The sequence below is a fragment of the Nicotiana tabacum genome, chromosome 19 (genome assembly GCF_000715075.1).
Source record: "Nicotiana tabacum cultivar K326 chromosome 19, ASM71507v2, whole genome shotgun sequence".
Taxonomy (NCBI): domain Eukaryota; kingdom Viridiplantae; phylum Streptophyta; class Magnoliopsida; order Solanales; family Solanaceae; genus Nicotiana; species Nicotiana tabacum.
This window is the reverse complement of record NC_134098.1, coordinates 107,203,956-107,231,885: the sequence shown is the minus strand read 5'-3', so window position 1 is coordinate 107,231,885 and position 27,930 is coordinate 107,203,956. Positions and strand designations below refer to the sequence as shown.

Here is a 27,930-nt window from a genome sequence, read left to right as displayed (position 1 = left end):
CTGGGGCCGATGGAAGAGGGCCGGCGATATCCATCCCCCATTTCATGAATGTCCATGAAGATAGGAATGGATGAAGTTGTTCTCCGGGCTGATGGATCATCGGTGCAAACCTTTGACATTTATCACATTTTCGAACAAACTCCTTAGTATCCTTTTCCATGCTATCCCAGTAGTATCCTGCTATAATGAATTTGTGAATCAGTGATTCGGCGCCGGAGTGGTTCCCACAAGTGCCTTCATGGACCTCTCGTAAAACATAATCGGTGCCTCCTAGTCCTAAGCACACTGACAATGGTCCATCGAATGTTCCATCTTCAGCCAATGTGAATCAAGCATCTTTGGTTCGTAAGGTCCTCGACTTTTTAGGGTCCGATGGGAGTTTTCCATTCTTCAAGTATTCAATATATTTATTCCTCCAATCCCAAGTTAAGTTTGTAGAGTTTATCTCGGTATGACCTTCCTTGATTACAAATCTCGAGAGTTGAACGACAGTCCACGAGCTAATCTCATCTTCCTCGACCTATGACCCCAAGTTTTCAAGTGCATCGGCCTTATTGTATTGTTCTCGAGGTACATGCTGTAAAGTCCATTCCTTGAAACGGTGCAAAGTTACCTTCAACTTGTCCAAATACCTTTGCATTCTATCCTCTCGAACTTCAAAGGTTTTGTTTACTTGGTTCACCACCAGTAAAGAGTCACACTTGGCTTCAATGACTTCTGCCCCCAAGCTTTTAGCTAGCTCGAGACCTGCAATCATGGCCTCGTACTCGGCCTCATTGTTAGTCAACCTAGAAGTTTTGATAGATTGCCTAATAGTGCTACCCGTGGGCGGCTTCAAAACGATGCCTAGCCCGGACCTCCTTACATTTCAAGCACCGTATGTGAAAAGGGTCCATACCCCCGATAACGTACCCGATTTTAACAAGAGTTCCTTTTCAACTTCGGGTACGAGGGTTGGCGTGAAATCGTCCACGAATTCCGCCCATTTGGCCAATCGGCCTGACAGTCTGGGCTTGTGCAAAATATTATGAAGTGGGTAAGTGATTAATACGCATACGGGGTGACATTGAAAGTATGGTCTTAACTTTCTAGAGGCGCTTATCAGTGCAAGTGCCAATTTTTGTAAGTGTGGATATCTAGTTTCTGCTTCTCCTAAGGTTCGACTTACATAATAAACGGAAAATTGCGTACCTTGCTCTTCTCGAACTAGGACACCACTTACCGTGATTTATGATACTGCCAAGTACAAGTAAAGTTTCTCATCTGCCTTTGGAGTGTGAAGCAGTGGTGAGCTCGATAGGTATCGCTTTTACTCTTCCAATGCCTATTGGCATTCCGGGGTCCAGGCGAAATCGTTCTTCTTTTTGAGTAAAGAGAAAAATCTGTGGCTTCGATCCGATGACCTCGAAATGAATCGGCCTAAGGCAGCTATCCGTCCAGTTAGCCTCTGTATGACTTTTACACTATCCACGACTGCGATGTCTTCGATGGCCTTGATTTTATTGGGGTTGATCTCAATCCCCCGATTCGATACCATAAATCAAGGAACTTGACCAAACCAACCCCCAAAGCACATTTCTCGGGGTTGAGCTTCATGTTGTATTTTCTTAAAATCTCGAACATTTCCTGCAAACCAAATGGTCCTCTGCGCGCAAGGACTAAACTAGCATGTCATAAATATAAACCTCCATTGATTTACCTATTTGTTCTTCGAATATTTTATCCACTAGGCATTGGTAAGTAGCTCCTGCATTTTTTAACCCAAAGGGCATTACATTATAACAATATGTTCCATACTTGGTGATAAATGAAGTCTTTTCTTGGTCTTCCCGGTTCATTTGGATTTGATTGTACTCGGAATAGGCATCGAGAAAAGTACGGATCTTGTGGCCGGCCGTGGAATCGATCATGCGATCGATGTTAGGCAGTGGAAAAGAATCTTTGGGGCACGCCTTGTTTAAATCCTTATAATCTACACACATTCTAAGTTTGTCCCCTTTTTAGGGACTACAACTACATTGGCTAACCATTCGGGATATTTCACCTCCCGAATGGATCCTATTTTGAGAAGTTTAGTTACTTCGTCCTTTATGAATGCGTGCTTTACCTCGGACTGGAGTCTTCTATTTTGCTTCACCGGTTTGAATCTAGGGTCCAGGCTTAGCCGATGTGTCGTTACCTCCGGTGGAATCCCTGTCATGTCTAAATGGGACCAATCAAAACAATCTATGTTATCAACAAGAAATTGAATAAGTTTTTTTCTGAGTTTGGGGGTTAATCCCGTTCCTAGGTATACCTTTCGCTCGGGCAGGTACTCGATTAATATATCCTGTTCCAGCTCTTTGACCGTTGATTTGGTGGTGTCAGTATCTTCGGGAACAACAAAAGTTCGAGGGGTCAGAAAATCCTCCTCTTCTTCTTCTATATTCCGCTTCCTTGATTCGGTTGAGGCTGGTATTTGTGCTTGCTATTTGACTTCCTTTTTATCTTTGATGCTCGACCTTTCCGAGGATGATAGTGTCGATATCGGGGTCACCTCATCGACCAAAAATATTTCCTTTGCAGCATGTTGCTCCCCATATACTGTTTTTACACCGTCCGACGTCGGGAATTTCATCATTTGGTGGAGAGTCGAAGGGACTGCCCTTATATTGTGGATCTAAGGCCTTTCAAGCAGGGCATTGTACCTCATGTCGCCCTCGATTACGTGGAACTTGGTATCTTGAATGGTTCCAGCCATGTTCACTGGTAGAGTAATCTCCCCTTTAGTTGTTTCACTAGACATATTGAATCCGTTTAAGACTCGAGCTGCAGGTACGATTTGACTTTGTAGGCCGAGCTGCTCCACGACCCTCGATCGTATGATATTTGCCGAGCTACCTGGATCTACTAAAACACGCTTAACTTGAACTTATTTAATAAGATAGAAATTACCAGAGCGTCGTTGTGGGGCTGAGAAATGTCTTTTGGTTCTTCGTTGTTGAATGATAAAGTTCCTTCCGGCACATAATCTCGGGTTCTTTTTTCCCTAGAGATTGATACCTTAGTGCGTTTGAATATGGGTCCCCGTGGGATGTCGACCCCACCGACGATCATATGAATGACATGTTGGGGTTCCTCCTGCTCATTTTTCCTGTTGGCGTCCCTTTCTTTGAAATGATTCTTGGCTCGATTGCTGAGGAACACTTGAAGATGGCCCTTATTAAATAGATGGGCTACCTCCTCCCATAATTGCATGCAATCCTCGGTCTTGTGACCATGATACTTGCACATCAAATTTGGGTTTCTTTGGGAAGGATCAGTTTGTATGGGTTTGGGCCACCTAGTATCTCTGATTCTTCTGATTGCCGAAACAATGCCCGATGCATCGATGCTTAAGTTATATTTTGATAACCGAGGTGCCTCTGTGGGATCGGCATACTTGTCAAAACTACTTTTGCTCATAAGTCCCCGAGAATTCTGTCCTCGATCACTTCTTCGATCGTTCAGGGCGGAATTGCGTCCTGAACCATTGTTCCTTCGATCTACGGTATATGTTTGATATCGGTCCCTGTTCGACCTTGACTCCATGTCGACGTCCATCTGGTTTTTAACTGTCAACCTTTTTGGATATACTGAACCGGAAGGGGCTCCTAATTGGTCGTCCTCGACCCTGATCTTCGACTGATATCGATTGTGCATATCTGCCCAAGTTATAGCTGAATACTCGATCAAATTTTGTTTCAACTGCCGTGATGCTATCGAACTCCGTTCGTTCAACCCTTGGGTGAAATCTTGAATGGCCCAATCATCTGTGACCGGTGGCAACTCCATGCGTTTCATTTGAAATCGGGACACGAACTCCCTTAGCATTTCATTATCCCTTTGTCTTACCTTGAAAATATCTGATTTCCTCATTGCGACCTTTATGGCCCCGACATGTGCCTTTACGAAAGAATCTGCTAACATGGCAAATGAATCGATGGAATTTGGTGGCAGGTTGTGATACCAAATCATTGCTCCCTTCGAAAGGGTTTCTCCTAATCTTTTCAACAGCACGGATTCAATTTCATCATCCTCTAAATCGTTACCCTTGATGGCGCATGTATATGAAGTATCATGCTCGTTGGGATCGGTAGTCCCATTGTATTTGGGTATGTCTGGCATACGAAACTTCTTTGGAATAGGCTTCAGAGCCGCACTTGGAGGAAACAACTTTTGTACAAACTTCTTCGAATCCATCCCTCTCAAGATTGGCGGTGCCCCTGGTATCTGATCAACTCGAGAGTTGTATGTCTCCACTTTTTTATCGTTGGCTTCGATTCTCTTCTTCCCTGATTCAATTCTTTTGGTGAGCTCCTCAAGCATTTTCATTACCACAGGATTAGTCCCCGATTCGTTACCATTCGACCTTTCCAGTACTGGCTCGGTATGACAAGTAATTTCTGGCTCGACTCTATTCGGAGCTCTATGTTGATTTTGTAACTGAGCAATACCGGCTTGCTGAGCCTGAAGCATCTCGAATATCAATTGGAGACTGACTCCTTCGTCTCCTCTGCCCTGTGTTCCTTGGCCACTAGATCGGCCTTCTCTGCGTACACTCCAATCAAGATCTGCGCCTAGGTCCGCGTTTAGAGCAACGTGCGAACTGACATCGACTGGGTTGGCAACCGGTGCTGCCCCGAGATTAGCCAGTGGCACCTCGACTCCTGGAGCGATCACATTTTCATTTTCATCGTGGAATCTGAGACCATTGTCACCGTGTGTGGATGCGTTTTGTGAGTTTGACATATTTTAACCTGAAAGCAAAGACACTCAACAAGAACAAGCGTAAAATAATGTGTTTTACCAGAATCAGTACTTAACAATCACTATTATCCTTAGCCCCACGGTGAGTGCCAAACTGTTTACCCTAAAATCCGAGTAACAATTAAACTTATTTAGTGATTTTAAGGAAACGTGATTTAATCCAATACCAATTGATAAAAAAGGAATTGAATAGATAATCTGAATAGTAAAATAAATCAAACCAGTATTCTAGCAGTGCTTTCGACCTCAATTCGGGATGGTCTCGAGGTTGGGTAACAAGAACAGTAAAGAACAGAAAATAAACAACGATGTATATTAATGGATAGTAAGTGAAATTGAGAGCAGAGTTTGTGTATATTCTTATCAGTCAAAATCTTCCTCCTTCAAATAAATGAGGCCCCTCTTTATATAGTAGATGAATCCTAAATAAGGTACAATTCTAATAACGGAAACAAATCCCATGATTGGCGTCAATAACCGCTTGATTCGATATGTTCCGAGATTTCCGCTGAGATCTTCGGTCGGTTGCTAATATCTCGCCATTCCGTTATTATGCCTTACTCGAAGTCGGTCATGCTCAGTCTCGATCTTCAGCGAGCACTTCGATCTTCATGCTCCATACTCTGCCATTGAGCTAGAGCCTGGTCTATTACGAGCTTACTCTTGAGGCAGCTCCTCGTGCCTATGAAATCGGACATGCCTGATTTCGACCGTATACATGTAGGTTTCGAGTTAAACCTTTATTGAAATTTTAATTGGACATCAAATTTTGAATGAAGTGAAATTTTACGATATATATAAATTAGTTTAATTTTCCCCTTCTATGTTGTGAAATATCAATAGAACTAAGCTCATAATTGCTCGTTTAGCTTAACTTTACGAGCCGATATTACACAATTTAAGAAAGATTGTATGATTAATACAGTACTATTTAGGTGGGTTTAACATTATTTTAGCTTCTTAAATTTTATTTCCTTTGTCATGAGTCGTTATACGATTTTTCAAGTGCTTGCGTCCTTCCGTCTTGTATAAGGAAAGGTGGTGGAAAGAAAGGGGGCTAAAACGATTTAAATAAGTAGGAATAATTGCATGAAGTTCTCTTTTTTTTGTTTTTTCTCTAATCTTTTCTCTTTTTTCATTTATCAGGTTTATGTAGGCACTAATTTGAGATTGTACTATTTCTTCTCAATTGACCATTTACTAGTGCGGCATAACTACAATGCACTTAAACAACTACCCAAAGTCGAAAGAGAGTAAGATGAAGTAATTTTCGTTTCCGCATAGAAACAAATTAAGCCAGTGCAAACTCTTTGCTAAAACCGAAGGTGAACTATTTTTCGTCAAAATCTGACTGCTATGACTACATGACGTGGCAGTCCGAGATGAAGGTGCACAGAAAATTCAGAAATGGACATGATCTCCCATTTGGGAATTGTACGATAAGCTAAGCTGCATCATTTTGGTAATTGCATGCATGCATTTGCAATCTATAAAAAGGCTTACAATATATCAAGATGGCAGTCACAACCTGAAGTACACGACCACGTACGATCGACATCCTAAATTAAAAATATCATAGTGTATCATATTCCATGGCTTCAGCTCCACACCTTCCAACTGATCCTATTTCATCACCTAACAATGGAAAAACCTTCGACCAAAAACGTTTTGCCAGAATTCGAGTAGCCACTGAATCCGACGTCCCACACATATACAAACTCATGCAACAGTTATTTGCTTACCACAACATAACTCATCTCCTTAAATCCACTGAGAACTCCATTGCCTCGGCGCTATTTAAGCCTAAATTCCCTCATCTTAGTCCTGTTACTGCACTTGTACTCGAAGTCTCACCTTATCAGTTTCCTTATTCCACGTGCAAGGTCGACTCCAATGTAAGGCCATTGAAATGATTACTTTACGCACAAGAATGACATTTTTTTATATTTAAAAATAATTTAATTTTAATTTAAACTTCGCATTTTGCTCATGGTTTATAACCCTATAAATATTTATGGCTTGTTTTAGACTATAAATTTCAAAAGTTTGTCCTTTTTTGTTAAACTTCATACCCAATCTAACACCATCACATAAATTGTGACAAAGAGATCAAAGTCTTATACATAACCAAGAGCTGATCTAGTAGTATAAAGTTGTTTTTATTTGAACCCATAATTTTTAGTCTAAATTTGACTTTATCCGTGTAAAATCCACTGGAAGTGCTGAAAATATTGCATTATGAATCCAGAACTCAAAAAAGGTGATGAGTTTAGTGGTTGGAACTTGGAACCCTACTTGAACCCATATAATTAAAATATTAGAGCTGCATTTGTATCTAACATATACTCCCTCCGTTCTGTGAACCTGTTGGACTGAGCACGAAGTTTAAGAAAAAATGAAGACTTTTGGAATTTGTGATCCTAAAAAATTAAAAAAGGGGCCCAAAGTATTTGTGTGGTTATAAAAGATTCTCATTAAGGGTAGAATTGTAAGTTCAAGCAAAATTGTTTTCAAATTTAGAAATGGGTCATTCTTTTTGGAACGGACCAAAAAGGAAAAAGGTTCATATAAACCGGAACGGAGGTAGTAATTTGTATAAGTAATTAGGTTAATAAAAGGTTCCAAATTGTACGCTTTCAATAAATTAAATTTGGTTGAGGCTGTAATTAGAATGAGAGAGTAAATCTTGGATTCTCATGTTTCCTCTACAAATTTATTTTCAACTCAACTTTCCTAAACCTAGCTATTCTCGTTTGATTAAACCATAGAAAGTTAGTCATTTTGCCTTCTTCGTATATGATTTTAGGTCATCAATTTCATTGAGCCGCCTCTGCCTCTGTCTGCTGACTTTGATGAAAATCTCCAGGGTGTTCTCCTCGGAGTGAAGGAAATTGATCTCGACAATATGCCCCTCATAGATGAGGAGTCAGAGGAGTTCAGAGATGTCAAAAATCAGCAAGATGATGTTTTTATTGCTGGATATGTCATGTTCTACCCATGCTTCTCGAGTTTTTTCGACAACCCGGTTTTCCACATGGAGGACTTATTTATAAGGGAGTGTTATAGGGGGAAAGGGTTTGGAAAATGGATGTTTTCTACCATTGCGTCGAAGGCTGCAAGAATGGGGTTTTCTTCCATTGATTGGATCGCTTCGCAATGGAATAAAAGTGCAATTCAGTTTTACACTCAAATGGGTGCTAGAATTTCTGATGATTTTCGAGTTTTGAGTTTAGCTGGTAAGGCTCTTGAAGCATTTAACGATGACAGTGACAAAGGATTGTGTTCTTGAAAAAGAATTGCTCCATCGCTGGAACAAGTTTTTATATTGTGTCTTGTCTTGGTTTTACCATATATTATTGTGTTAAATCAGTGCGGTGCACTAAAATAAAGACATGCAGAATAAAAATTGTGTTTAGTTTTCAACTCAAAAATAAAGAAAATATAGTGGAGAGAGTTACAAATTGATTTTTTTTTTAATTAAAGTTATATTTGGCCATAGTACGTAGTTGTATGTCACATTGTAATCCGTCGGTTTGATTTGTTTCATTCTTGACCGTACGATCTTGTTAGTTTTTCTATTATATTAATATAATGAAAGGGCAAAAAGATAACCTTTTTGAAACGAGCTAGGAAGCAGTCCATAGATTTATCATGTGGTGCAGATAATTGCTTTATTAATTTCTCGTGTTTTATTTTGTAAAATGATTCTTACGTGAACATCGAGAAAAATCCAAAGGTTATCTGCGATAGTCTTAATACTTTATGAAGGGCCATGTATATATTTTGCTAATCTGTATTAATCATTTCAAAGGGTTGACGAACTTGAAAAAAACAAACGTCTTTTCAATCGGATCAAATCCTCTATATTTGAGAAAGTTCAAGAGTTTAATTAAGAAGAAATTTTGACCTAATTTTGGCGCAAATAAGAATTGAATAACATATATTGAAAGGTGTAACATCTGTTACAACCCAAATTCGCATACCATAGATCACGTCATAAGTTAGTCGATGTAAATCCAAGAAGAGATTATCTTTGAGATGATAAGAAGTTAATCCTATTGGTCTTAAACGATACAAGGGTGTATAAGAGTGGTTAACAAATATTAGAAGTTAAACGAATCAAGGATGTTGTAACCCGTATTTTCGGGTAACACTAGAGGTGATTAACTGTCCCAAGAGGTCTTGTTTTAATGTATTTGAATCATATAATATCCGCATCATAAGTCTTGAAGTCAAGCGAGTTATGAAACAAAAGTCGATAAAAGTTGTCGCAACTTAGGTTTATAATTTTACTTAAACTTTAGGTCAAATGTTACTGCATTTTTCTCCCAATGTGCTTGGAATTATGGGGTGATCTACCTATCAAATTGCAGATCTATGAGTCTAGTTTCCAACGCATTAAACCGTTCGTCGATACGATCTCGGAATAGAGAGATATTCGCGTTTTCGCGAGAGTGCGCCAAGCTGCTCTCTATGGGGCCCACAAAGGCGGTTTAAGACATTTGGACATATATAAGATAACTCAACCCCGTTTTAAGTCATTATTTTTCAGTATATTCAGACCTTATAACCCTAAAAACATTCTCTCAAGGTTCTCTCATGATCCAAGACCCAAACAAAGGGCAAACAACATAAATCAAATGTCGGGAATCCCGTGGTGCTAGTAAGTTTCTTGTTCTTCTTGTTGTTGCTGATTTTTGTGTTGTTCCAGCTCGTGTGGGAGGTTGTTTTAAGTGTTTTATGTCCTGTAAATACACCTTCAAGTTTTTAATATCAACCCTAGGTGATTTCAAGTCTTCTAAAGTAATTCTAGTGCCGAAAAACCCGAATTAATTGCTAGTTTCGCTTCCTTGTTCTTGTGGCAGAATTGAAGGGATATTTCGTGGAAAATTAAGGTCAAATTGGAGTTGTTCTTTATGTTTAAAGGTAATGAACCTCTTACTCTATATATATTAAACATTATCCAAGTTGTGGCTAAGTCGTTGATGCTAGAACTTGTGAAATATATATCGAAAGGCTTGGTAGTAATGTTGTTAGTTGGTGGACTGTTTTGGAGACTCAATATGATTATTAATGATGTTGTTTGGGCTGTTTGGTGATTGTATTGACTTGTGGGAAGTCATATAAATAGGGGAGGTGCTGTCCGTTTCATCGTAAAATAGGTTGCGGTCGATACATAATAGTTACGACGCTTAAACGATAATGATAGTGTCATTTCTCTTATTGTAGACTAAGGAGTCGTGACATTTGCATAGCTTGAGGTTGGGAAGTATATACAAGGTATGTGAGGCAATACCCTTCATTCTTTTGCACGACTCCAATTGTACATAATGTAATGAACGAGCTCCCAAAGATACTCTACTCTTAGAAGCTAGCAGTACTTACATTGCTGCCCTTCTTATGAAACGATTGATATTGATGTTACTTCTCTTATTCTTATATTATCAATGTTGTTGGTAGTTCCTGATTCTTATAAGATTCTTGATGAAGAGTTAATCCTAATAACGTGTACGAAGGATACCGACCTTACGTCACTCCGAAAGGTTCAAATTATGATTCCAACGAGTCCAGCATGCATCATATATATGTATCTATTTTACTCTACCGAGCTGCGCTATAGTCGGCCGGGTATGGCAACCTATTGTGCAACCACTGATCAGTTGGGTTTTACCGAGCTCCACGTGGCCGGGTACGATTCTACCGAGCCCTATGATGGCCGGGTACGTTTTACCGAGCCTATTATGGCCGGGTACGATATGATGATGATGATGCCCACAAAGGCATATGTTTTAAACGTTTACGTATATATATATGTATGTATCATGTATTTCATGTCAGTAGCCCTCAAAGGTACCCAGATGTCACAGGTTGTATATTCCCTATCACTGTTTACATTATTGTTCTTACTTATGCTATTCTGCCTTACATACTCAGTACTTTATTCGTACTGACGTCCTATTTATTTGTGGACGCTGCATGTCGTGCTGTAGGTCCTGATAGACGGGTAGACGCAGCTCCCCCATCACAGTAGGCTATCCGGTTCAGCGTTATTGGCAAGATCCTTTCTCCGGACTTGCCGTGGTCTTGGTATGCATTTTTGTTATCGACATTATGGGTATGTCGGGGCCCTGTTCCGGCAATGTTGTAGCACTTATGTTCTTTTAGAGGCTCATAGACAGGTGTCGACTCATGTATGGTTTGGAATGCCTTGTCGGCTGATTTTTTGTTGTATAGTCTTTCATGGCACCATGGTAGCTCGTACCTTATATATAGTTTCTTGACAGTCTTGTCGTCCCATGTTACGTATGTTCATGACATTATCTTTCATTGTTGGATGTTCATGATCCATGTCTTTCATTTATATTGGTCTTGTAGGCCCTTAAAGATAATAAGGAAGGTTAGAAAATGTACGTTGGTGCTCGGCAAGTATGGCCCGGGTGCTAGTCATGACCCTCCAGTTGGGTCGTGACAAACTTGGTATCAGAGCAAGTCTATCCTAGGGGTTGTCTATGAGCCGTGTCTAGTAGAGTTTTGATTATGGATGTGTAGCGCGCCACATTTATAATCAGGAGGCTACGTGACATCTAGGGTTGTTACTTTCTTCCTAAATCTAGATCGTGCGTAGAGTTGAGTCGTAAGTGTTCATATCTAATATTCACATTGTTTTCTTTCAGCGATGCCTTCGACTAGGAAGCAAGCGATTAGTAAACGGCTTGATACAGCTGTGGGCGAGGGTAACATTCAGGTGCCTCCAGCCAGAGCAGGCCAAAGTGAGCCTCAGAGTGAGATGCCGTCTCATACCTCTCTGTCCTCCAGAGGATATTAGGAGGCACCCAGTACATCCAGTTCCTCGGTCTGGCACTACAGACCACGATATGCGCAGTGCGGTGCAGTTGTTGAGTAGATTAGTAGCTGCTCAGGCTCAGAGGCAGAATACCGGTGCTGCTGATAAACCGGTTAGTGCGAGAGTTTGTGATTTTATTAATCTAGACCCTCCAGTGTTTACCGGATCAAACCCCAAGGAGGACCCGCAAACATTTATTGATCAGGTTCATTGTACATTGCGGGTTATGCATGCTAGTGATACAGAGGCAGTAGAGTTGGCTTCTTATCGGTTACGGGATTTAGCGGTTTTCTGGTATGATAGTTGGGAGAGATCTAGGGGTCCGAACGCTCCTCCAGCCGTGTGGAAGGAATTTTCTGAGGCCTTTCTTCGTCACTACTTGCCAGTTGAGATACGACGAGCTAGAGCTGATAAGTTCTTGAACCTTCGACAGGGTAATATGAGTATACGAGAGTATAGTATACAGTTTGATTCTTTAGCAAGGTATACTCCCCATATCGTGGCCGAGATGAGTGATAGGGTGCACCTGTTCGTGAACGGGTTGGGACCACATCTGATAAATGAGTGCACAACAGCCTCCTTGGTAGAGGGCATGGATATTTCCCGTATTCAGGCTTATGCCCAGACCCTTCAGGATCATAAGTTATATGCTAAGTTCTCTAAATGTGAATTCTTGCTGAACTAAGTAGCATTCCTTGGCCATGTGATATCTGATGAGGGTATTAGTGTCGACACTCAGAAGATCGATGCAGTGAAGAATTGGCCGAGACCTACAACACCATCAGAAGTCCGCAGCTTCCTGGGGCTAGCAGGGTATTATAGGCGGTTTGTAGAAGGGTTTTCCTCTATATCAGCACCATTGACTAAGTTAACACAGAAAGCTACCAAGTTCCAGTGGTCTGATTCTTGTGAACATAGTTTTCAGGAGCTAAAGAATCGATTGACATCTGCGCCAGTGCTCACTCTCCCAGAAGGAACAGAAGGTTATGTGGTATATTGTGATGCCTCAGGTATAGGTTTGGGGTGCGTATTGATGCAACGTGGGAAGGTGATTGCTTATGCATCACGACAATTGAAGAAGCATGAAAAGAATTACCCGACTCATGATTTGGAATTGGCTGCAGTAATATATGCTTTGAAGATATGGCGGCACTACTTATACGGCGTCCATATTGACATCTACACAGATCACAAAAGTTTACAATACATCTTCAAGCAGAAGGAGTTGAATTTGAGGCAGCGTAGGTGGCTTGAATTACTGAAAGACTATGACGTCGAGATATTGTACCATCCTGGTAAAGCCAATGTTGTGGCAGACGCTCTCAGCCGTAAGTCAATGGGAAGCTTAATACATATTGAGGCAGGTAGACAAGGGTTGACCAAAGAGCTTCACCAGCTGGCCAATATGAGAATCAGATTGTTGGACTCTGATGACGGAGGTGTTACTGTACAGAATACAGCAGAATCATCTTTGGTAGCCGAGGTAAAAGCACGGCAATATGAAGATCCTACCTTAGTAAGATTGAGAGAGGGAATTCAGCAGTGTAAGATTACAGCTTTCAAGATCGGAGGAGATGGGACACTGAGATACCAGGGCCGATTATGTGTGCCTAGTGTGGCAGGGTTGCGAGAGAAGATTATGATTGAGATTCATCAGTCCCGATATTCTATCCATCCTGGCTCGACAAAGATGTATCATGACGTTAAGGAGCAGTATTGGTGGGACAACATGAAGAAGTCTATTGCAGAATTTGTAGCCCAGTGTCCTAATTGTCAACAAGTAAAGATCGAGCATCAGAAACCCAGTGGATTGATTCAGAATATAGAGATTCCGACCTGAAAATGGGAGGTGATTAATATGGACTTCATTATTGGATTACCTCGCTCTTATCATAAGTTTGACTCCATTTGGGTGATAGTTGATCGACTTACAAAATCTGCCCATTTTCTACCAGTTAAGACAACTTACACGGCTGAAGATTATGCGAAGTTGTATATCAAGGAGATTGTTAGGCTTCATGGTGTGCCGGTATCTATTATATCAGACCGAGGAGCTCAATTTACGGCTAACTTTTGGAGGTCTTTTCAGAAGGGTTTAGGCACACAAGTAAATCTCAGCACTGCATTCCATCCGCAGACTGACGGACAGGCTGAACGTACCATCCAGACGCTTGAAGATATGCTACGAGCATGTGTTCTAGATTTCAAGGGAATTGGGATGACCATCTGGCACTTATAGAATTTGCCTACAATAATAGCTACCATTCCAGTATTAAAATGGCCCCGTATGAGGCACTGTACGGGAGGAGATGTAGATCACCAGTTGGATGGTTCGAAGTCGGTGAGACAGAATTATATGGGCCAGATTTGATTTACCAAGCCATTGAGAAGGTGAAACTGATACAAGAGCGGCTGAGGACGGCACAAAGCAGGCAAAAATCTTATTCCGATGTCCGACGTCGTGATCTGGAATTTGAGGTTGGTGATTGGGTTTTCCTGAAGATCTCGCCGATGAAGGGTGTTATGCGTTTTGGGAAGAAGGGTAAGTTGAGTCCACGGTATATTGGGCCGTACAAAATTCTTCGACGAATTGGACAAGTTGCTTACGAGTTAGAATTGCCATCTGAATTGGAATTTGTCCACCCGGTATTCCATGTATCTATGTTGAGGAAATGTATTGGAGACCCTTCTCGGGTCGTCCCTATCAAAGATGTACAAGTTACAAAGGATCTATCATATGATGAAGTGCCAGTGGCTATATTAGATCGACAAGTCCGCAAGCTGAGAACAAAGGATGTAGCTTCCATGAAAGTATTATGGAGGAACAAGAATATAGAAGAAATGACATGGGAAGCAGAAGAGGAGATGAAGTCTAAATACCCTTACCTATTCCAGAGTGAAGATAACGAGGATGCCGGGGGAAAGAAGGACGCATTATAAGGTGAAACGGCTCTATGAGATAAGCAATAGCTTGTGAATACTCTTTTTTTAAATACAAAATGGTGATATGCAGATAATGTACATATCCATAATGCTTTGTATAGTCTTGTAAGGCCATAGGTTGGGTTTAACTGCTTGCAAGTTTGGCTAGTGTCCATTTTATAGGGGAAACTCAGCCGGAAATCTCCGTCGGAATCCACGATGAGTTAGACACCCCATAAACCCTTACATTCGAGGACGAATGTTCCTAAGGGGGAGAGGGTGTTACAACCCAAATTCGCATACCATAGATCACGTCATAAGTTAGTCGATGTAAATCCAAGAAGAGATTATCTTTGAGATGATAAGAAGTTAATCCTATTGGTCTTAAACGATACAAGGGTGTATAAGAGTGGTTAACAAATATTAGAAGTTAAACGAATCAAGGATGTTGTAACCCGTATTTTCGGGTAACACTAGAGGTGATTAACTGTCCCAAGAGGTCTTGTTTTAATGTATTTGAATCATATAATATCCGCATCATAAGTCTTGAAGTCAAGCGAGTTATGAAACAAAAGTCGATAAAAGTTGTCGCAACTTAGGTTTATAATTTTACTTAAACTTTAGGTCAAATGTTACTGCATTTTTCTCCCAATGTGCTTGGAATTATGGGGTGATCTACCTATCAAATTGCAGATCTATGAGTCTAGTTTCCAACGCATTAAACCGTTCGTCGATACGATCTCGGAATAGAGAGATATTCGCGTTTTCGCGAGAGTGCGCCAAGCTGCTCTCTATGGGGCCCACAAAGGCGGTTTAAGACATTTGGACATATATAAGATAACTCAACCCCGTTTTAAGTCATTATTTTTCAGTATATTCAGACCTTATAACCCTAAAAACATTCTCTCAAGGTTCTCTCATGATCCAAGACCCAAACAAAGGGCAAACAACATAAATCAAATGTCGGGAATCCCGTGGTGCTAGTAAGTTTCTTGTTCTTCTTGTTGTTGCTGATTTTTGTGTTGTTCCAGCTCGTGTGGGAGGTTGTTTTAAGTGTTTTATGTCCTGTAAATACACCTTCAAGTTTTTAATATCAACCCTAGGTGATTTCAAGTCTTCTAAAGTAATTCTAGTGCCGAAAAACCCGAATTAATTGCTAGTTTCGCTTCCTTGTTCTTGTGGCAGAATTGAAGGGATATTTCGTGGAAAATTAAGGTCAAATTGGAGTTGTTCTTTATGTTTAAAGGTAATGAACCTCTTACTCTATATATATTAAACATTATCCAAGTTGTGGCTAAGTCGTTGATGCTAGAACTTGTGAAATATATATCGAAAGGCTTGGTAGTAATGTTGTTAGTTGGTGGACTGTTTTGGAGACTCAATATGATTATTAATGATGTTGTTTGGGCTGTTTGGTGATTGTATTGACTTGTGGGAAGTCATATAAATAGGGGAGGTGCTGTCCGTTTCATCGTAAAATAGGTTGCGGTCGATACATAATAGTTACGACGCTTAAACGATAATGATAGTGTCATTTCTCTTATTGTAGACTAAGGAGTCGTGACATTTGCATAGCTTGAGGTTGGGAAGTATATACAAGGTATGTGAGGCAATACCCTTCATTCTTTTGCACGACTCCAATTGTACATAATGTAATGAACGAGCTCCCAAAGATACTCTACTCTTAGAAGCTAGCAGTACTTACATTGCTGCCCTTCTTATGAAACGATTGATATTGATGTTACTTCTCTTATTCTTATATTATCAATGTTGTTGGTAGTTCCTGATTCTTATAAGATTCTTGATGAAGAGTTAATCCTAATAACGTGTACGAAGGATACCGACCTTACGTCACTCCGAAAGGTTCAAATTATGATTCCAACGAGTCCAGCATGCATCATATATATGTATCTTATTTTACTCTACCGAGCTGCGCTATAGTCGGCCGGGTATGGCACCTATTGTGCAACCACTGATCAGTTGGGTTTTACCGAGCTCCACGTGGCCGGGTACGATTCTACCGAGCCCTATGATGGCCGGGTACGTTTTACCGAGCCTATTATGGCCGGGTACGATATGATGATGATGATGCCCACAAAGGCATATGTTTTAAACGTTTACGTATATATATATATGTATGTATCATGTATTTCATGTCAGTAGCCCTCAAAGGTACCCAGATGTCACAGGTTGTATATTCCCTATCACTGTTTACATTATTGTTCTTACTTATGCTATTCTGCCTTACATACTCAGTACTTTATTCGTACTGACGTCCTATTTATTTGTGGACGCTGCATGTCGTGCTGTAGGTCCTGATAGACGGGTAGACGCAGCTCCCCCATCACAGTAGGCTATCCGGTTCAGCGTTATTGGCAAGATCCTTTCTCCGGACTTGCCGTGGTCTTGGTATGCATTTTTGTTATCGACATTATGGGTATGTCGGGGCCCTGTTCCGGCAATGTTGTAGCACTTATGTTCTTTTAGAGGCTCATAGACAGGTGTCGACTCATGTATGGTTTGGAATGCCTTGTCGGCTGATTTTTGTTGTATAGTCTTTCATGGCACCATGGTAGCTCGTACCTTATATATAGTTTCTTGACAGTCTTGTCGTCCCATGTTACGTATGTTCATGACATTATCTTTCATTGTTGGATGTTCATGATCCATGTCTTTCATTTATATTGGTCTTGTAGGCCCTTAAAGATAATAAGGAAGGTTAGAAAATGTACGTTGGTGCTCGGCAAGTATGGCCCGGGTGCTAGTCATGACCCTCCAGTTGGGTCGTGACAACATCATTGCTAGCTAACGGTTCAATTAGCAACAGCTAGGGGATGCATAAATTATACTCCATCCGTTTCACTTCAGATGAATTAATTTAACTCGGTATGAAGTTTAAGAAAAAAGAGGAATACTTGTGAAACTTTTAGTCTAAAAAAAAAGAGGAAGACTTTTGAAACTTGTGATCTTAAAAGCTTAAGCGGTAAAAGCTAGCTTTGTAGGACCATGCCATCTGTGTGGTTATAAAAATTTCTCATTAAGGGTAAAATAAAGCGTTTATAGTAGAATTATTTTCAATTGTAAAAATGTGTCATTCTTTTTGCAACGGACTAATAAAGAAAGTGTGTCATCTGAATTGAATAAGATGGAGTAACACATTACATGGCTAAACATTTTAGTCACAATGACAAAGCTCCCGTCTGGCCATAGATTTTGGCTTCATTTAAAAAAAATAAAATTAAAAACATTGTTTGTTTATGAAATATGATCATGTTTTGGGAAAAAAGATTCAAAATTTTTCAAATTCCTAAAAACTGATTTAGGGCAGTTTTTGGGTGAAATTTTTTCTTTCTCTTACAATACTTCAACTTTTCTTCAAATAAAATGCATGTCCAAATACAACGACAACTTTCAGAATTTATTTTTCAATACAACTTCAAAAATTCTTTTTTAAAGTTTCAAATCAAATTTATGTCCAAACACTAGCAAAATATAATGTGACGTAGCAATAAATAGTGTAACGAAAAGTCAAATACAAACTTTACATGATCCCATTAATAAGACTAATTGCTATAAAAGAGTTATGGTGGAGGCATGTAGCCATGTAGCCATATTAATGGCAAAACTTGTCACAAATAATATACACTTATAGCAAATGGTTTTATCTTTTATCACGATGAATTAAATATGTAGCTATCTTTACAGTGTTAATGTAGCTACAAGGTGATATATTGCCACAAAAATTTAATATTGTTGCAACAAAAAAATTAAATATGTAATTGCGCTCACATATTAGCCTACAAATTCAAAAATTCACAGTTACATTCATCTCGAAATATGTGGTTAGGCTTCTTATATGTTTTAAGGGGCAGTGCAGTAATAGTCACTTTTAAGCTCGCTATTTAAAATATATTCATAATTTACAATGTATTTAAAAATTAGCCAATTTTTTTAAATTTCAGTACTAAGTATCTTGAATTTGGAAATTCAGGACTTAGTGTCCTGAATTTTTGAGCTGCTAATTTGAAATTCAGGACTAAGTGTCCTGAATTTCTGAACCACTAATTTAAAATTCAGGACATAAGATTCGAACTTCAGGACACAATTTTCGATCTTTAGGATATGATGTCCTGAATTTCTGAACTAGTAATTTAATATTCAGGACATAAGATTCGAACTTCAGGACACAATTTTCGAACTTTAAGACAAGATGTTCTAAAGTTTGAATTTTAAGGTTTAAACTCTAAGACGCCGTATCCTGAAATTTGAGCGAAATTGGCTAATCTTTAAATACATTGTAAACTGTAAATATATTTTAAACAATATGTTTAAAAGTGGCTACCTAATGTCTTTTTCACATGTTTTAATGACAAAAAATTGGTTTCTTAATAGCTATAGAAGTTTCCATCACAAAATACCTAATTAATATTTTTCGAATTCTCAAATTTTCCTTGCCCCATGCATACTATACTAAAACGAGCAAGTATAATGAGCACTAGAAATAACTTGGTCCGATCCATATACATTAACATCTAAATTTTCGTTTTAGTCCCTCGATCAAATATGGACAAACTTTGATTTTGGCCCTTATAATGTCTCAGTTTTAAGCATATTTAACTTATTAATTGAAACCTGCACTTTTGGTCCTTCTAATTATGAATCTTTAAATTTTTACCGGATTATTTACTGTTACAGCATTTGATTACCCATGTGTCATAGTATTAAAGGTGTATTATAACTCCATAATGAGACTATAATATATAGTCTAGAAATAGTCTATTTATGACTTATTTTTTAACGTAAAAGGACTAAATATTTATTTCAATCAATTGAAGATTAATCTGTTTTTGTCATATATCAAGGACCAAAATCAAAACATACCAATAAGTAAGGGATGCTATTATATATCTTTTTCCAAAATACACAATTGTATAACCAAAATTCATTTGCATAGGCGGTGCATGTACAATAAGCTTCATCGTCGAGCCGGAAACAACTTGAGTCACAAACTAAGTCCCCTTAATGACCGCTCAGTAATAAAAGAGGTGGTGGTGCAGAGATGGCCAGAAGATTGAAGAATAAAGAACTTGCTTATGTGAAGTTTGATATTAACAGTATTTCAACTTTAAATTTGAGTCAAACTGAAAAAAAAAGTCATGCCCCGAGTCTGGGCCTGGACGTAACATGGCACCCGGTGCCTGACTACATACGACCAAGCGAACCAACTGGCTGGCTGAATCAACATGTTATATCATGACATATTGAAATAGGAAGATAAGATAACACATGCTGATATACTGAAAGTCTGAATGATATAAATCAAGTGCAAAAACACTAATATAATTCTGAAACATATCTGTAGCAAATATTGCTTAACATAAAAAGCCTGTGACTCTGTCTAACTGTTACTCTTGTCTATGAAGCCTCTAATGAAGTACTAAAAACACTGTCTGTCTAAAAATATTGAAAACTATAAAGTAATGATAATGACCCGAAAGAACTGGGGCTCACCAAATAACTGGTACGAGAATTCTAGCGCTCTAAATAGTCAACCTGTAAATCATTACCTGCATCGTGAGATGCAGGCCCCGTGTGAAAGGGACGTAAGTATATTTGAACTACACTGGTATGTAAAACAACTAAAAGAAAGAACTATAAATGTTGTAACTAAAACTGAGCTGATAATTGAAACTGAAATGATAACTGCTGAAACTGAAATGATACCTGATAACTGAACAAAGGAAGTAAGGATATGAATACTCTCTCTTCTGAATGATAAACCACATGTTTATCTGAATAAACTATGGCCTTGGGCCCAATATATATATGTGCACAAGCTATGGCCTCGGGTCCAAGTATACGTATACATAACTACGCCCTCAGGCCCAAAAATGCATAAAGTATAAACTATGACCTCAGGCCCAAACATGCATAAAGCATAAGCTACGACCTCAGGCCCAAACATGCATAAAGCATAAACTACGACTCAGGACCAAATACAGGTGTTCAACATTCAGGGATTTAAATTCAGGAACTAAGAATCATATTGCAATATGTGATGCTGAAATACTGAATCATACTGAGTTATATGATACTGGAATACTGAATAGGACTAGGCTGAGACATGTATTCATGAACTAATTATGAAAAGTGAAACTTCAACTGTTTATGACATAATGAGTAATCTAGATTGAGACTCAGGGGCATCAAACCTAAGTCTATATTGATTACGCACTAAGCTCACAACGTTCATAATGAAAGTCATGAACGAGTTACGAAGCTAGAGAATAGAAGTTCTACAACTATTCAAGGAACTAAGCTTAACTATATTTTAGAGGCAATTAGTAATGTCGTAAAAATAACGTAGTGTAGGAAGAATCATTAACATTACCAAACGTAGATAGCCTCACATACCTTAACTTCCTGTTCTTGAGCGTAATACAACATTCGCCAACGCTTTCAACTTTAATTTATATCAATACAAGTCAAAAGGATTCCATATTAGCAATAATAGTCATGTTTTGGTTACTTATGTATTTTATCAAACACCTTATAGATGTAAAGCCTCATAGCCATCATTAATAGTGTGTTTACACCCGATAACCCATTCTCTTGCTCCTAGATAAATTCTAAAATATCAATTTTTTTATAATCAATATCATTCATCACCCATAAGATAAACAACACCCTTAACCAATAATCAACAATCAACAATCGAAACCTATAACCGTTCATGCCTTTCTATCAAACCCATCAACTCATATCTCATGAACTTAGAGTCTATAATCATTAATCCAATTCTATAATCAATTAGAGGATGAAGATATTACCTTTTGACGTTCAATCCTCTTGAATTTGAGTTATATGATTTCTTTTCTCAACAATGATGTCCAAAAAGAATATCTAATAATTTGGAGGGTTTACCCATGTTAATAAGGTGTTTGAGAATTAAAATTAACTTAAAATCATCATTAGAACTTACCTTGAATGATGAAGGGACCTTGGGGGAGTTAGGTTCTTAAGAGCTTCCCTTTCTAGAGCAAGTTTTCGCGTTTTGGGGTGTGGGGGACGAAGTAGGGCTTTTAAAACGGCTTTCCGGGTGCAGTTCCACGTAGCTGAAGGCCCAACCGTGCATCTGGTCAGGCATCAAGGGTAGTATCACTGTCACAAGTGTGTGGCCGCACAAGGGACCACCTGGGTGCGCACCTGGGCGCGTATACTGTGCATTGTTTAGTTAAGCGCACATAACATTTTGCATAAAGATTCGTTCGGGCTCCACTTCTGAACTTACTTTTTGCAGGATGTTCATATTTTACAGACACGCATAAACACTGAAGTTAAACGAGAGTTGAGAGCAAAACAGCAAGGCATTTTGCAAATAATTCCTGTGTGATTCAAGTGTGCAAACTCATAAGTAGAGATTTTGACTACTTATTAGCGCCTTTTAGCTTTTGTTTTAGTCCAAAAGCGTTTAATTGTATTCTCGAAAACTAATGAAATGTGCTTAATTGCAGGAATATTGGAAAATGAACTACCGAGATGAAATCCAACTCAAAAATGAGTAATCTGAACTCAAGAACATAAAATGCACAAAAGCTCAGAAGTGCGGAGCGCAAAATATCATCTGCGGCTGCAGGTTATGAAGGAAAAGCCATCACAGTTTGGTGCAAAGTGCGGTTTGCACATGAATTGTGCGGCCGCGAAAGCTAAGCCAGAGCAAAATTCAGAGAAGGTGCATTCCAAGTCCCAGAAGAAGAGCTATGTAGACACACATGTAAAAGTGCAGACCGTAGAAGAGCAAGGTGCGGCCGCACATGTAAAAGTGCGGACCACAGAAAGAGTGCATTGCGGCCGCAAATTAGAATTATGCGGCCGCAGACTTCCAATCTTGACAAAATTGAAGGAAAAATGCGGACCGCACATGGAATTGTGCGGCCGTAGAACCCCCCGAAGGGTATTTTTGTCCGAAATTTCCAGCTATGTATAAATAGATGAGTTTCACATTTTTAGGTCAACTTTTGACATCAGCTGCTACAGTAGCCGTTCTATTTTACTCTTTTTAGTAGTTTTTCATATTTTGAGCTATTTTAGCTTAGATTTTATCATTTTGATCTTGCAATATGAGTTTAGTTATCATTTATTCTTCTATTTCTTCCATTTCAAGCATGAGTAGCTAGATTTTTACTAGGGTTGTGACCCAACCCTACTGTTTAAACTTAATGGGTGTCTGATTTAATGCTTGTTTATGGTTGGATGTTTATTATTTAGCCATGTTCTTGCTTTTAGTTGTGGAATTAATGGTTTCAAACATTAGTTTATGCCTATTTGACTTGGTCTCTACTTGAGAAAGAGAGACTTAGTCTAGGAAAACTTGGCTAACAAGAAATTAGGTCAATCGAGAGATTGATAATCCCAATTAAAGGGTTCAACCTAGAGATAGTAATAATCCGACTTGAGCTTTTATCAACCGTTTTGTTCAATACCCATTTGGACTTGAGAAAGGCAAATTGGTCAAAATCACTCTCTGACTTAGAGGTATTGAATGGGTAATTGAGTGTCGATAGCTATAATACACCCCGATTAATAAAACAAGCATTAAGGTTTATATCCCATTAGGCAAACAGCTAGGTGAAGGTCATAGCCCTAGGCTTTTTACAACATTTGAAAAAACAACAAAAACAATCTCTTAGTTTTATTTCCTAACTTGCAATTGTAGTTTTAAATTAGACTTTACTACAACCCTATTTTGTGGAAGAGTAAACTTAGATATTCAAACTCTCACGCTATGATATATACTACTAACTCCCATATATAGCTCCCTGTAGAATTCGACCCTGACTCTTGTTGGATATTATTATTGCATCGACGTTTTCATAACCTTGCATTGAGGTGTAAAATTGGACGAGATCACGAACCTGAAGCTACATGAACCAAATAGAAGAACCAGTTCCAAGTGTTTGTCTTTTATTCTAGTTCAATTGTAGTAGGACTTTTGAGTTGTACCTTTCAACTTTCTCTAGAAGCATTTGTACTAGGTACTCTGAGTGTAATATTCAAGTTAGAGTTCACTTGAAATTGTCGCAACAGTCTGAGGCTGGTTGCTACAAAGGGTTAGAGGTAATCCTTAGGTTTACAAAGAGTTTTGTAAATGCTATTTTTGGCTCAGTGATTTAGTAAAGTGTTGGGAAAAATCCTACTGGGTAGTAGGTCGTGGTTATTTCACGTTTTGAGCCTGGTGTTTTCCACGTAAAAATACTCGTGTTATTTACTTTCTGCATTTATTATTCCGCAATAGTAATATAAGGAACATATAGAAGAACCAGGTCCTTCTATAATCTGTGCACACAAAACATTGGACACCATACAAATTACCCCCTCTTGTGGGGTATTAAAGTATAAAATATCAATTGGCATCAGAGCAGGTTATCCTTAAAGAGGTTATAACCTTAGGAGAAGATCGAGATGAGTGCACCACCTGAAAACTGGGAAGGGCAATCCACTGATAGGCCACCACTCTTTAATGGCCAGTACTACTCTTGGTGGAAGAGCAAAATGAGAGATCACATTTAAGGAGAAGACTATGAGCTATGAGACATTGTCACTGATGGTCCACTGGCAACCTTGAAGAAAAATGCTGAAGGAGTAGATGTGCCAAAAACAAGAGCGGATTGCAATGTTGAGGACTTGAAGAAGAGGGAGAAGAATGCTAAAGCCAAAAAATGGCTTGTTTATGGGATTGGTCTAGATGAGTATAGCAGAATCCAAGGTTGTTCCACTGCTAAGCAAATTTGGGACACACTGCAAGTGGCCCATGAAGGAACGACTCATGTAAAGAGATCCAGAGGAACTCTACTGTATTCTCACAATGAGAACTTTGTTACGAAGGATGGGAAAACCATTCAGGAGATGTACACAAGGTTCACTACATTGACAAATGAACTAAAATCTCTTGGAAGGATTATCCCTGAATAAGAAAGGGTTGTGAAGATACTTACTAGGGTCTTGCCAATCACTTGGGAAAGCAAGATCACTGCCATCTAGGAGTCAAAGAACATTGCTACTCTCCCATTAGATGAATTGATTGGGAATCTCACTGCCTATGAACTTAGGAGACAAACCATGAAAATGGATGTACTTAAGAAGGAAAAGAGCTTGGCACTCAGAATTACTGAAGGTTTTGATCTGGAAGATGATGAAATGGCTATGATCACCAAAGACTTCAAGAAGTACCTGAGGAGAGAAAAGGGTTTTTCAAGAAGTGGAAGCTACAACAAGGCAAAATCTCCTGAGAAGCAAACCAATGATAGCTGCTATAAGTGTGGAAAAACTAATCATCACATAAAAAACTGGCCTTTGTGGGAAATTGAATGGAAGAAGGAAAGAGTTGAACGAAGGAACAAAAAGAAGGAACAAGTTCAACTCAAGAAAAGGAACAACCAAGGCTATGGCCGCTGCTTGGGGAGAAAGCTCAGATGAAAGCTCAGATGAAAGCTCAGATGATGATGATGATGATGATGATGAACGAGCACTTATGGCCATTGGAGAATCTGATAAATTAACTGAGGTAAGTGTCTTTCATTTAAAAGACAAGATTAAATTTTTTTCTAAAGAAAGGTTATCTGAGTTACTACTAGAGCTAATTGATGAATCTAAAGATGTGAATAATGAAAAGGAACAATTGTCGAAAGAATGTGTGATCTTGAGAGCCAAGTGCAAAAACCTAGAACTTAGGGCTTGTGAAACTGAAAGTGAAAATATTGTGTTGAAGAACTAGGTTCATGCACTTAACACAACTGTCCTAGAACTTAGATCTGAAAATCTAAAATTGAAATTAGGAACATGTAAAAAGACAGTTGATCACACACTACTCACTTTAGAAGAAAATGTTGGAAAAATGAAAGATGAGTTGTATAAGAGGGATGGACAGGTAAGAGTCCTAAAAGGAGGATCTGAACAGGTAAGAGTCCTAAAGGAGGATCTGAAGAGGTAAGAGTCCTAAAGGAGGATCTGAACAAGGTCAAGCATGAGCTAGACAGAACTTGTAAATAGAACAGGTCCTCTAATGCACTTTCATGGCTACAAGAACATCATAGTAGCAACAGAAGATGACTTGGCTTTGGGAGCTCTGCACCTAAGTGGGATCCCAAAATCAAGTACCTCACACTCCTTGAGAACAAGATTTGCACACACTATGGTAACACTGGCCACTATAAGAGGGAATGCACTGCAAAAGAGAAGACAAGTCAAAAGAACAAAAATTTTATTTTATGGAAAAATAGGCTTCCAAGTTGGGCTAAAAAGAATTTAATTTATCCTTTTTCCTATAGAAAGGGACCCAAACTAGTTTGGGATCCAAAGACTAACCCTTGATTTCTTTTTGCAGGTCCAAGTGAGGGGGAGCAGCCAAATATGGTACATGGATAGTGGCTACTCAAAACACATGACAGGAAGCAAGAACCACTTCCTTTCACTTGAGGACCTTAAAGGAGGTAATGTCTCCTTTGGAAATGGAAAGAAATGTGAGATCATTAGGGTTGAAAAGGTAGGTAAGACTGATTCTCACTATAGTTAGAATGTTTACTTGATAGATGGACTAAAGTAAAGTCTAATAAGTGTATCATAATTGTGTGATAGAGATAACATGGTAGCCTTCACCTCTACAAAATGCTTTGTGATTAATCTTACCACTGACAAGATAGTAAAAGAGTGAACAACATATATGTGGTGGATATGTCCACACTTTCAGATAATGAAATTACTTGATTAAGTGTATTGGATAATGATCCCCTCCTTTGGCACAAGAGACTTGGACATGCCAGTCTAAGTCAACTCAACAAACTAGTCTCCAAGGACTTAGTGATAGGGCTGCCTAACATTAAGTTCAAGGAAGATAAAGTTTGTGAGACTTGTGCAAGGGGGAAGCAAGTAAGATCCTCGTTCAAAAGCAAGAAAATGGTAAGCACTAGACGATGGAACTGGTCCATATGGACCTTTGTGGGCCAATGAGAACATTGAGCAGAGGTGGTAAGAGATATGTTATGGTGCTTGTTGATGATTACTCTAGGTTTACTTGGACATTGTTTTTAACATCTAAATATGAAGCATTTGACATGTTCACTTCTCTTGTTAGAAAAACTCAGAAACAACTAGGTAATCAACTTGCATCAATTAGGTATGATCATGGTACTAAATTTGAGAATGCTAAATTTGCTGAATTTTGTGATGAGCATGGCATAAATCATAACTTCTCTGCTCCTAGGACTCCACAACAAAATGGAGTAGTTGAAAGAAAGAATAGGACATTGGAAGAAATGGTTAGGACTATGCTTCTTTCTAGTAAATTGCCCCTTAGCTTCTGACCAGAAGCTGTGAACACTGCTTGCTACATCATAAATAGGTGCATGACTAGACCTCTTATTGAGAAGACTCCCTACGAGTTACTTAAAGGGAGAAAGCCAAATATATCCCATCTTAGGGTATTTGGATGCAAGTGCTTTGTGCACAATAATGGTAAAGGCTCCCTAGGTAAGTTTGATCCCAGAAGTGATGAGGGAGTATTCTTGGAATATTCTTCACATAGTAAAGCTTATAAGATTTATAACAAAAGAACTATGTGTATAGAAGAAAGTGTACATGTGGTTTTTGATGAAACTAACATATGATTTTTGATGAAACTAGCATTCTTTCTGAGAGGCAGGAACATGGTGATGAAGCAATTGGGCTAGTAAGAAATTCAAATGAAACTACAGCCCAGACTGAAGCTACACCAGAGGAAGGAACAAGTGATGGAACAGGTCCTTCCACCCAGGGCAACATGACAGGGGAACTGAAAAAAGAGGAACTGATCCTCAAACCTCGAGGGAACCTGTCCGTGAACCTATTCCTCAGCAACAAAACATTGAAGGAACATCTAGGGGAAACTAGCTGGTTGTGAAGCCTTACAATTATCAAAGTTCTCATCCCATTGAGAACATAATCACTGATCCAACCTCTAAAATCAAAACCAGATATTCTTTGAAGTATCTTTGTGCTTTTGATGCTTTTTTTTTAATCTCTTATTGAACCTAAAAATATTGTTGAGGCTTTGCAGGATGAATAATGGGTGAATGCAATGCAAGATGAACTCAACCAATTTGAGAGAAGTCAAGTTTGGCATCTGGTACCAAGACCCAAGGACAGATCAGTAATTGGCACAAAATGGGTCTTTAGAAACAAACTTGACGAAGATGGAATAATTACAAGGAACAAGGCAATATTGGTGGTTCAAGGATATAGTCAATAGGAAGACATAGATTATGATGAGACTTTTGCTCCAGTTGCAAGATTGGAAGCAATTAGACTCATTATAGCCTTTGTTGCTTACATGGAATTCACTC

At 38.9% G+C, this 27,930-nt stretch overlaps 1 protein-coding gene across 1 annotated transcript; it reads left to right on the top strand.

The window, feature by feature from the left end:
• Positions 1–6,380: 6,380 nt before the first annotated feature.
• On the top strand, positions 6,381–8,077 carry LOC107803422 (tyramine N-feruloyltransferase 4/11-like). The gene is made up of 2 exons (XM_016627137.1): positions 6,381–6,683; positions 7,595–8,077. The coding sequence occupies exons 1-2, from the start codon at positions 6,381–6,383 to the stop codon at positions 8,075–8,077; spliced, it is 786 nt and encodes a 261-aa protein (XP_016482623.1).
• Positions 8,078–27,930: the final 19,853 nt, after the last annotated feature.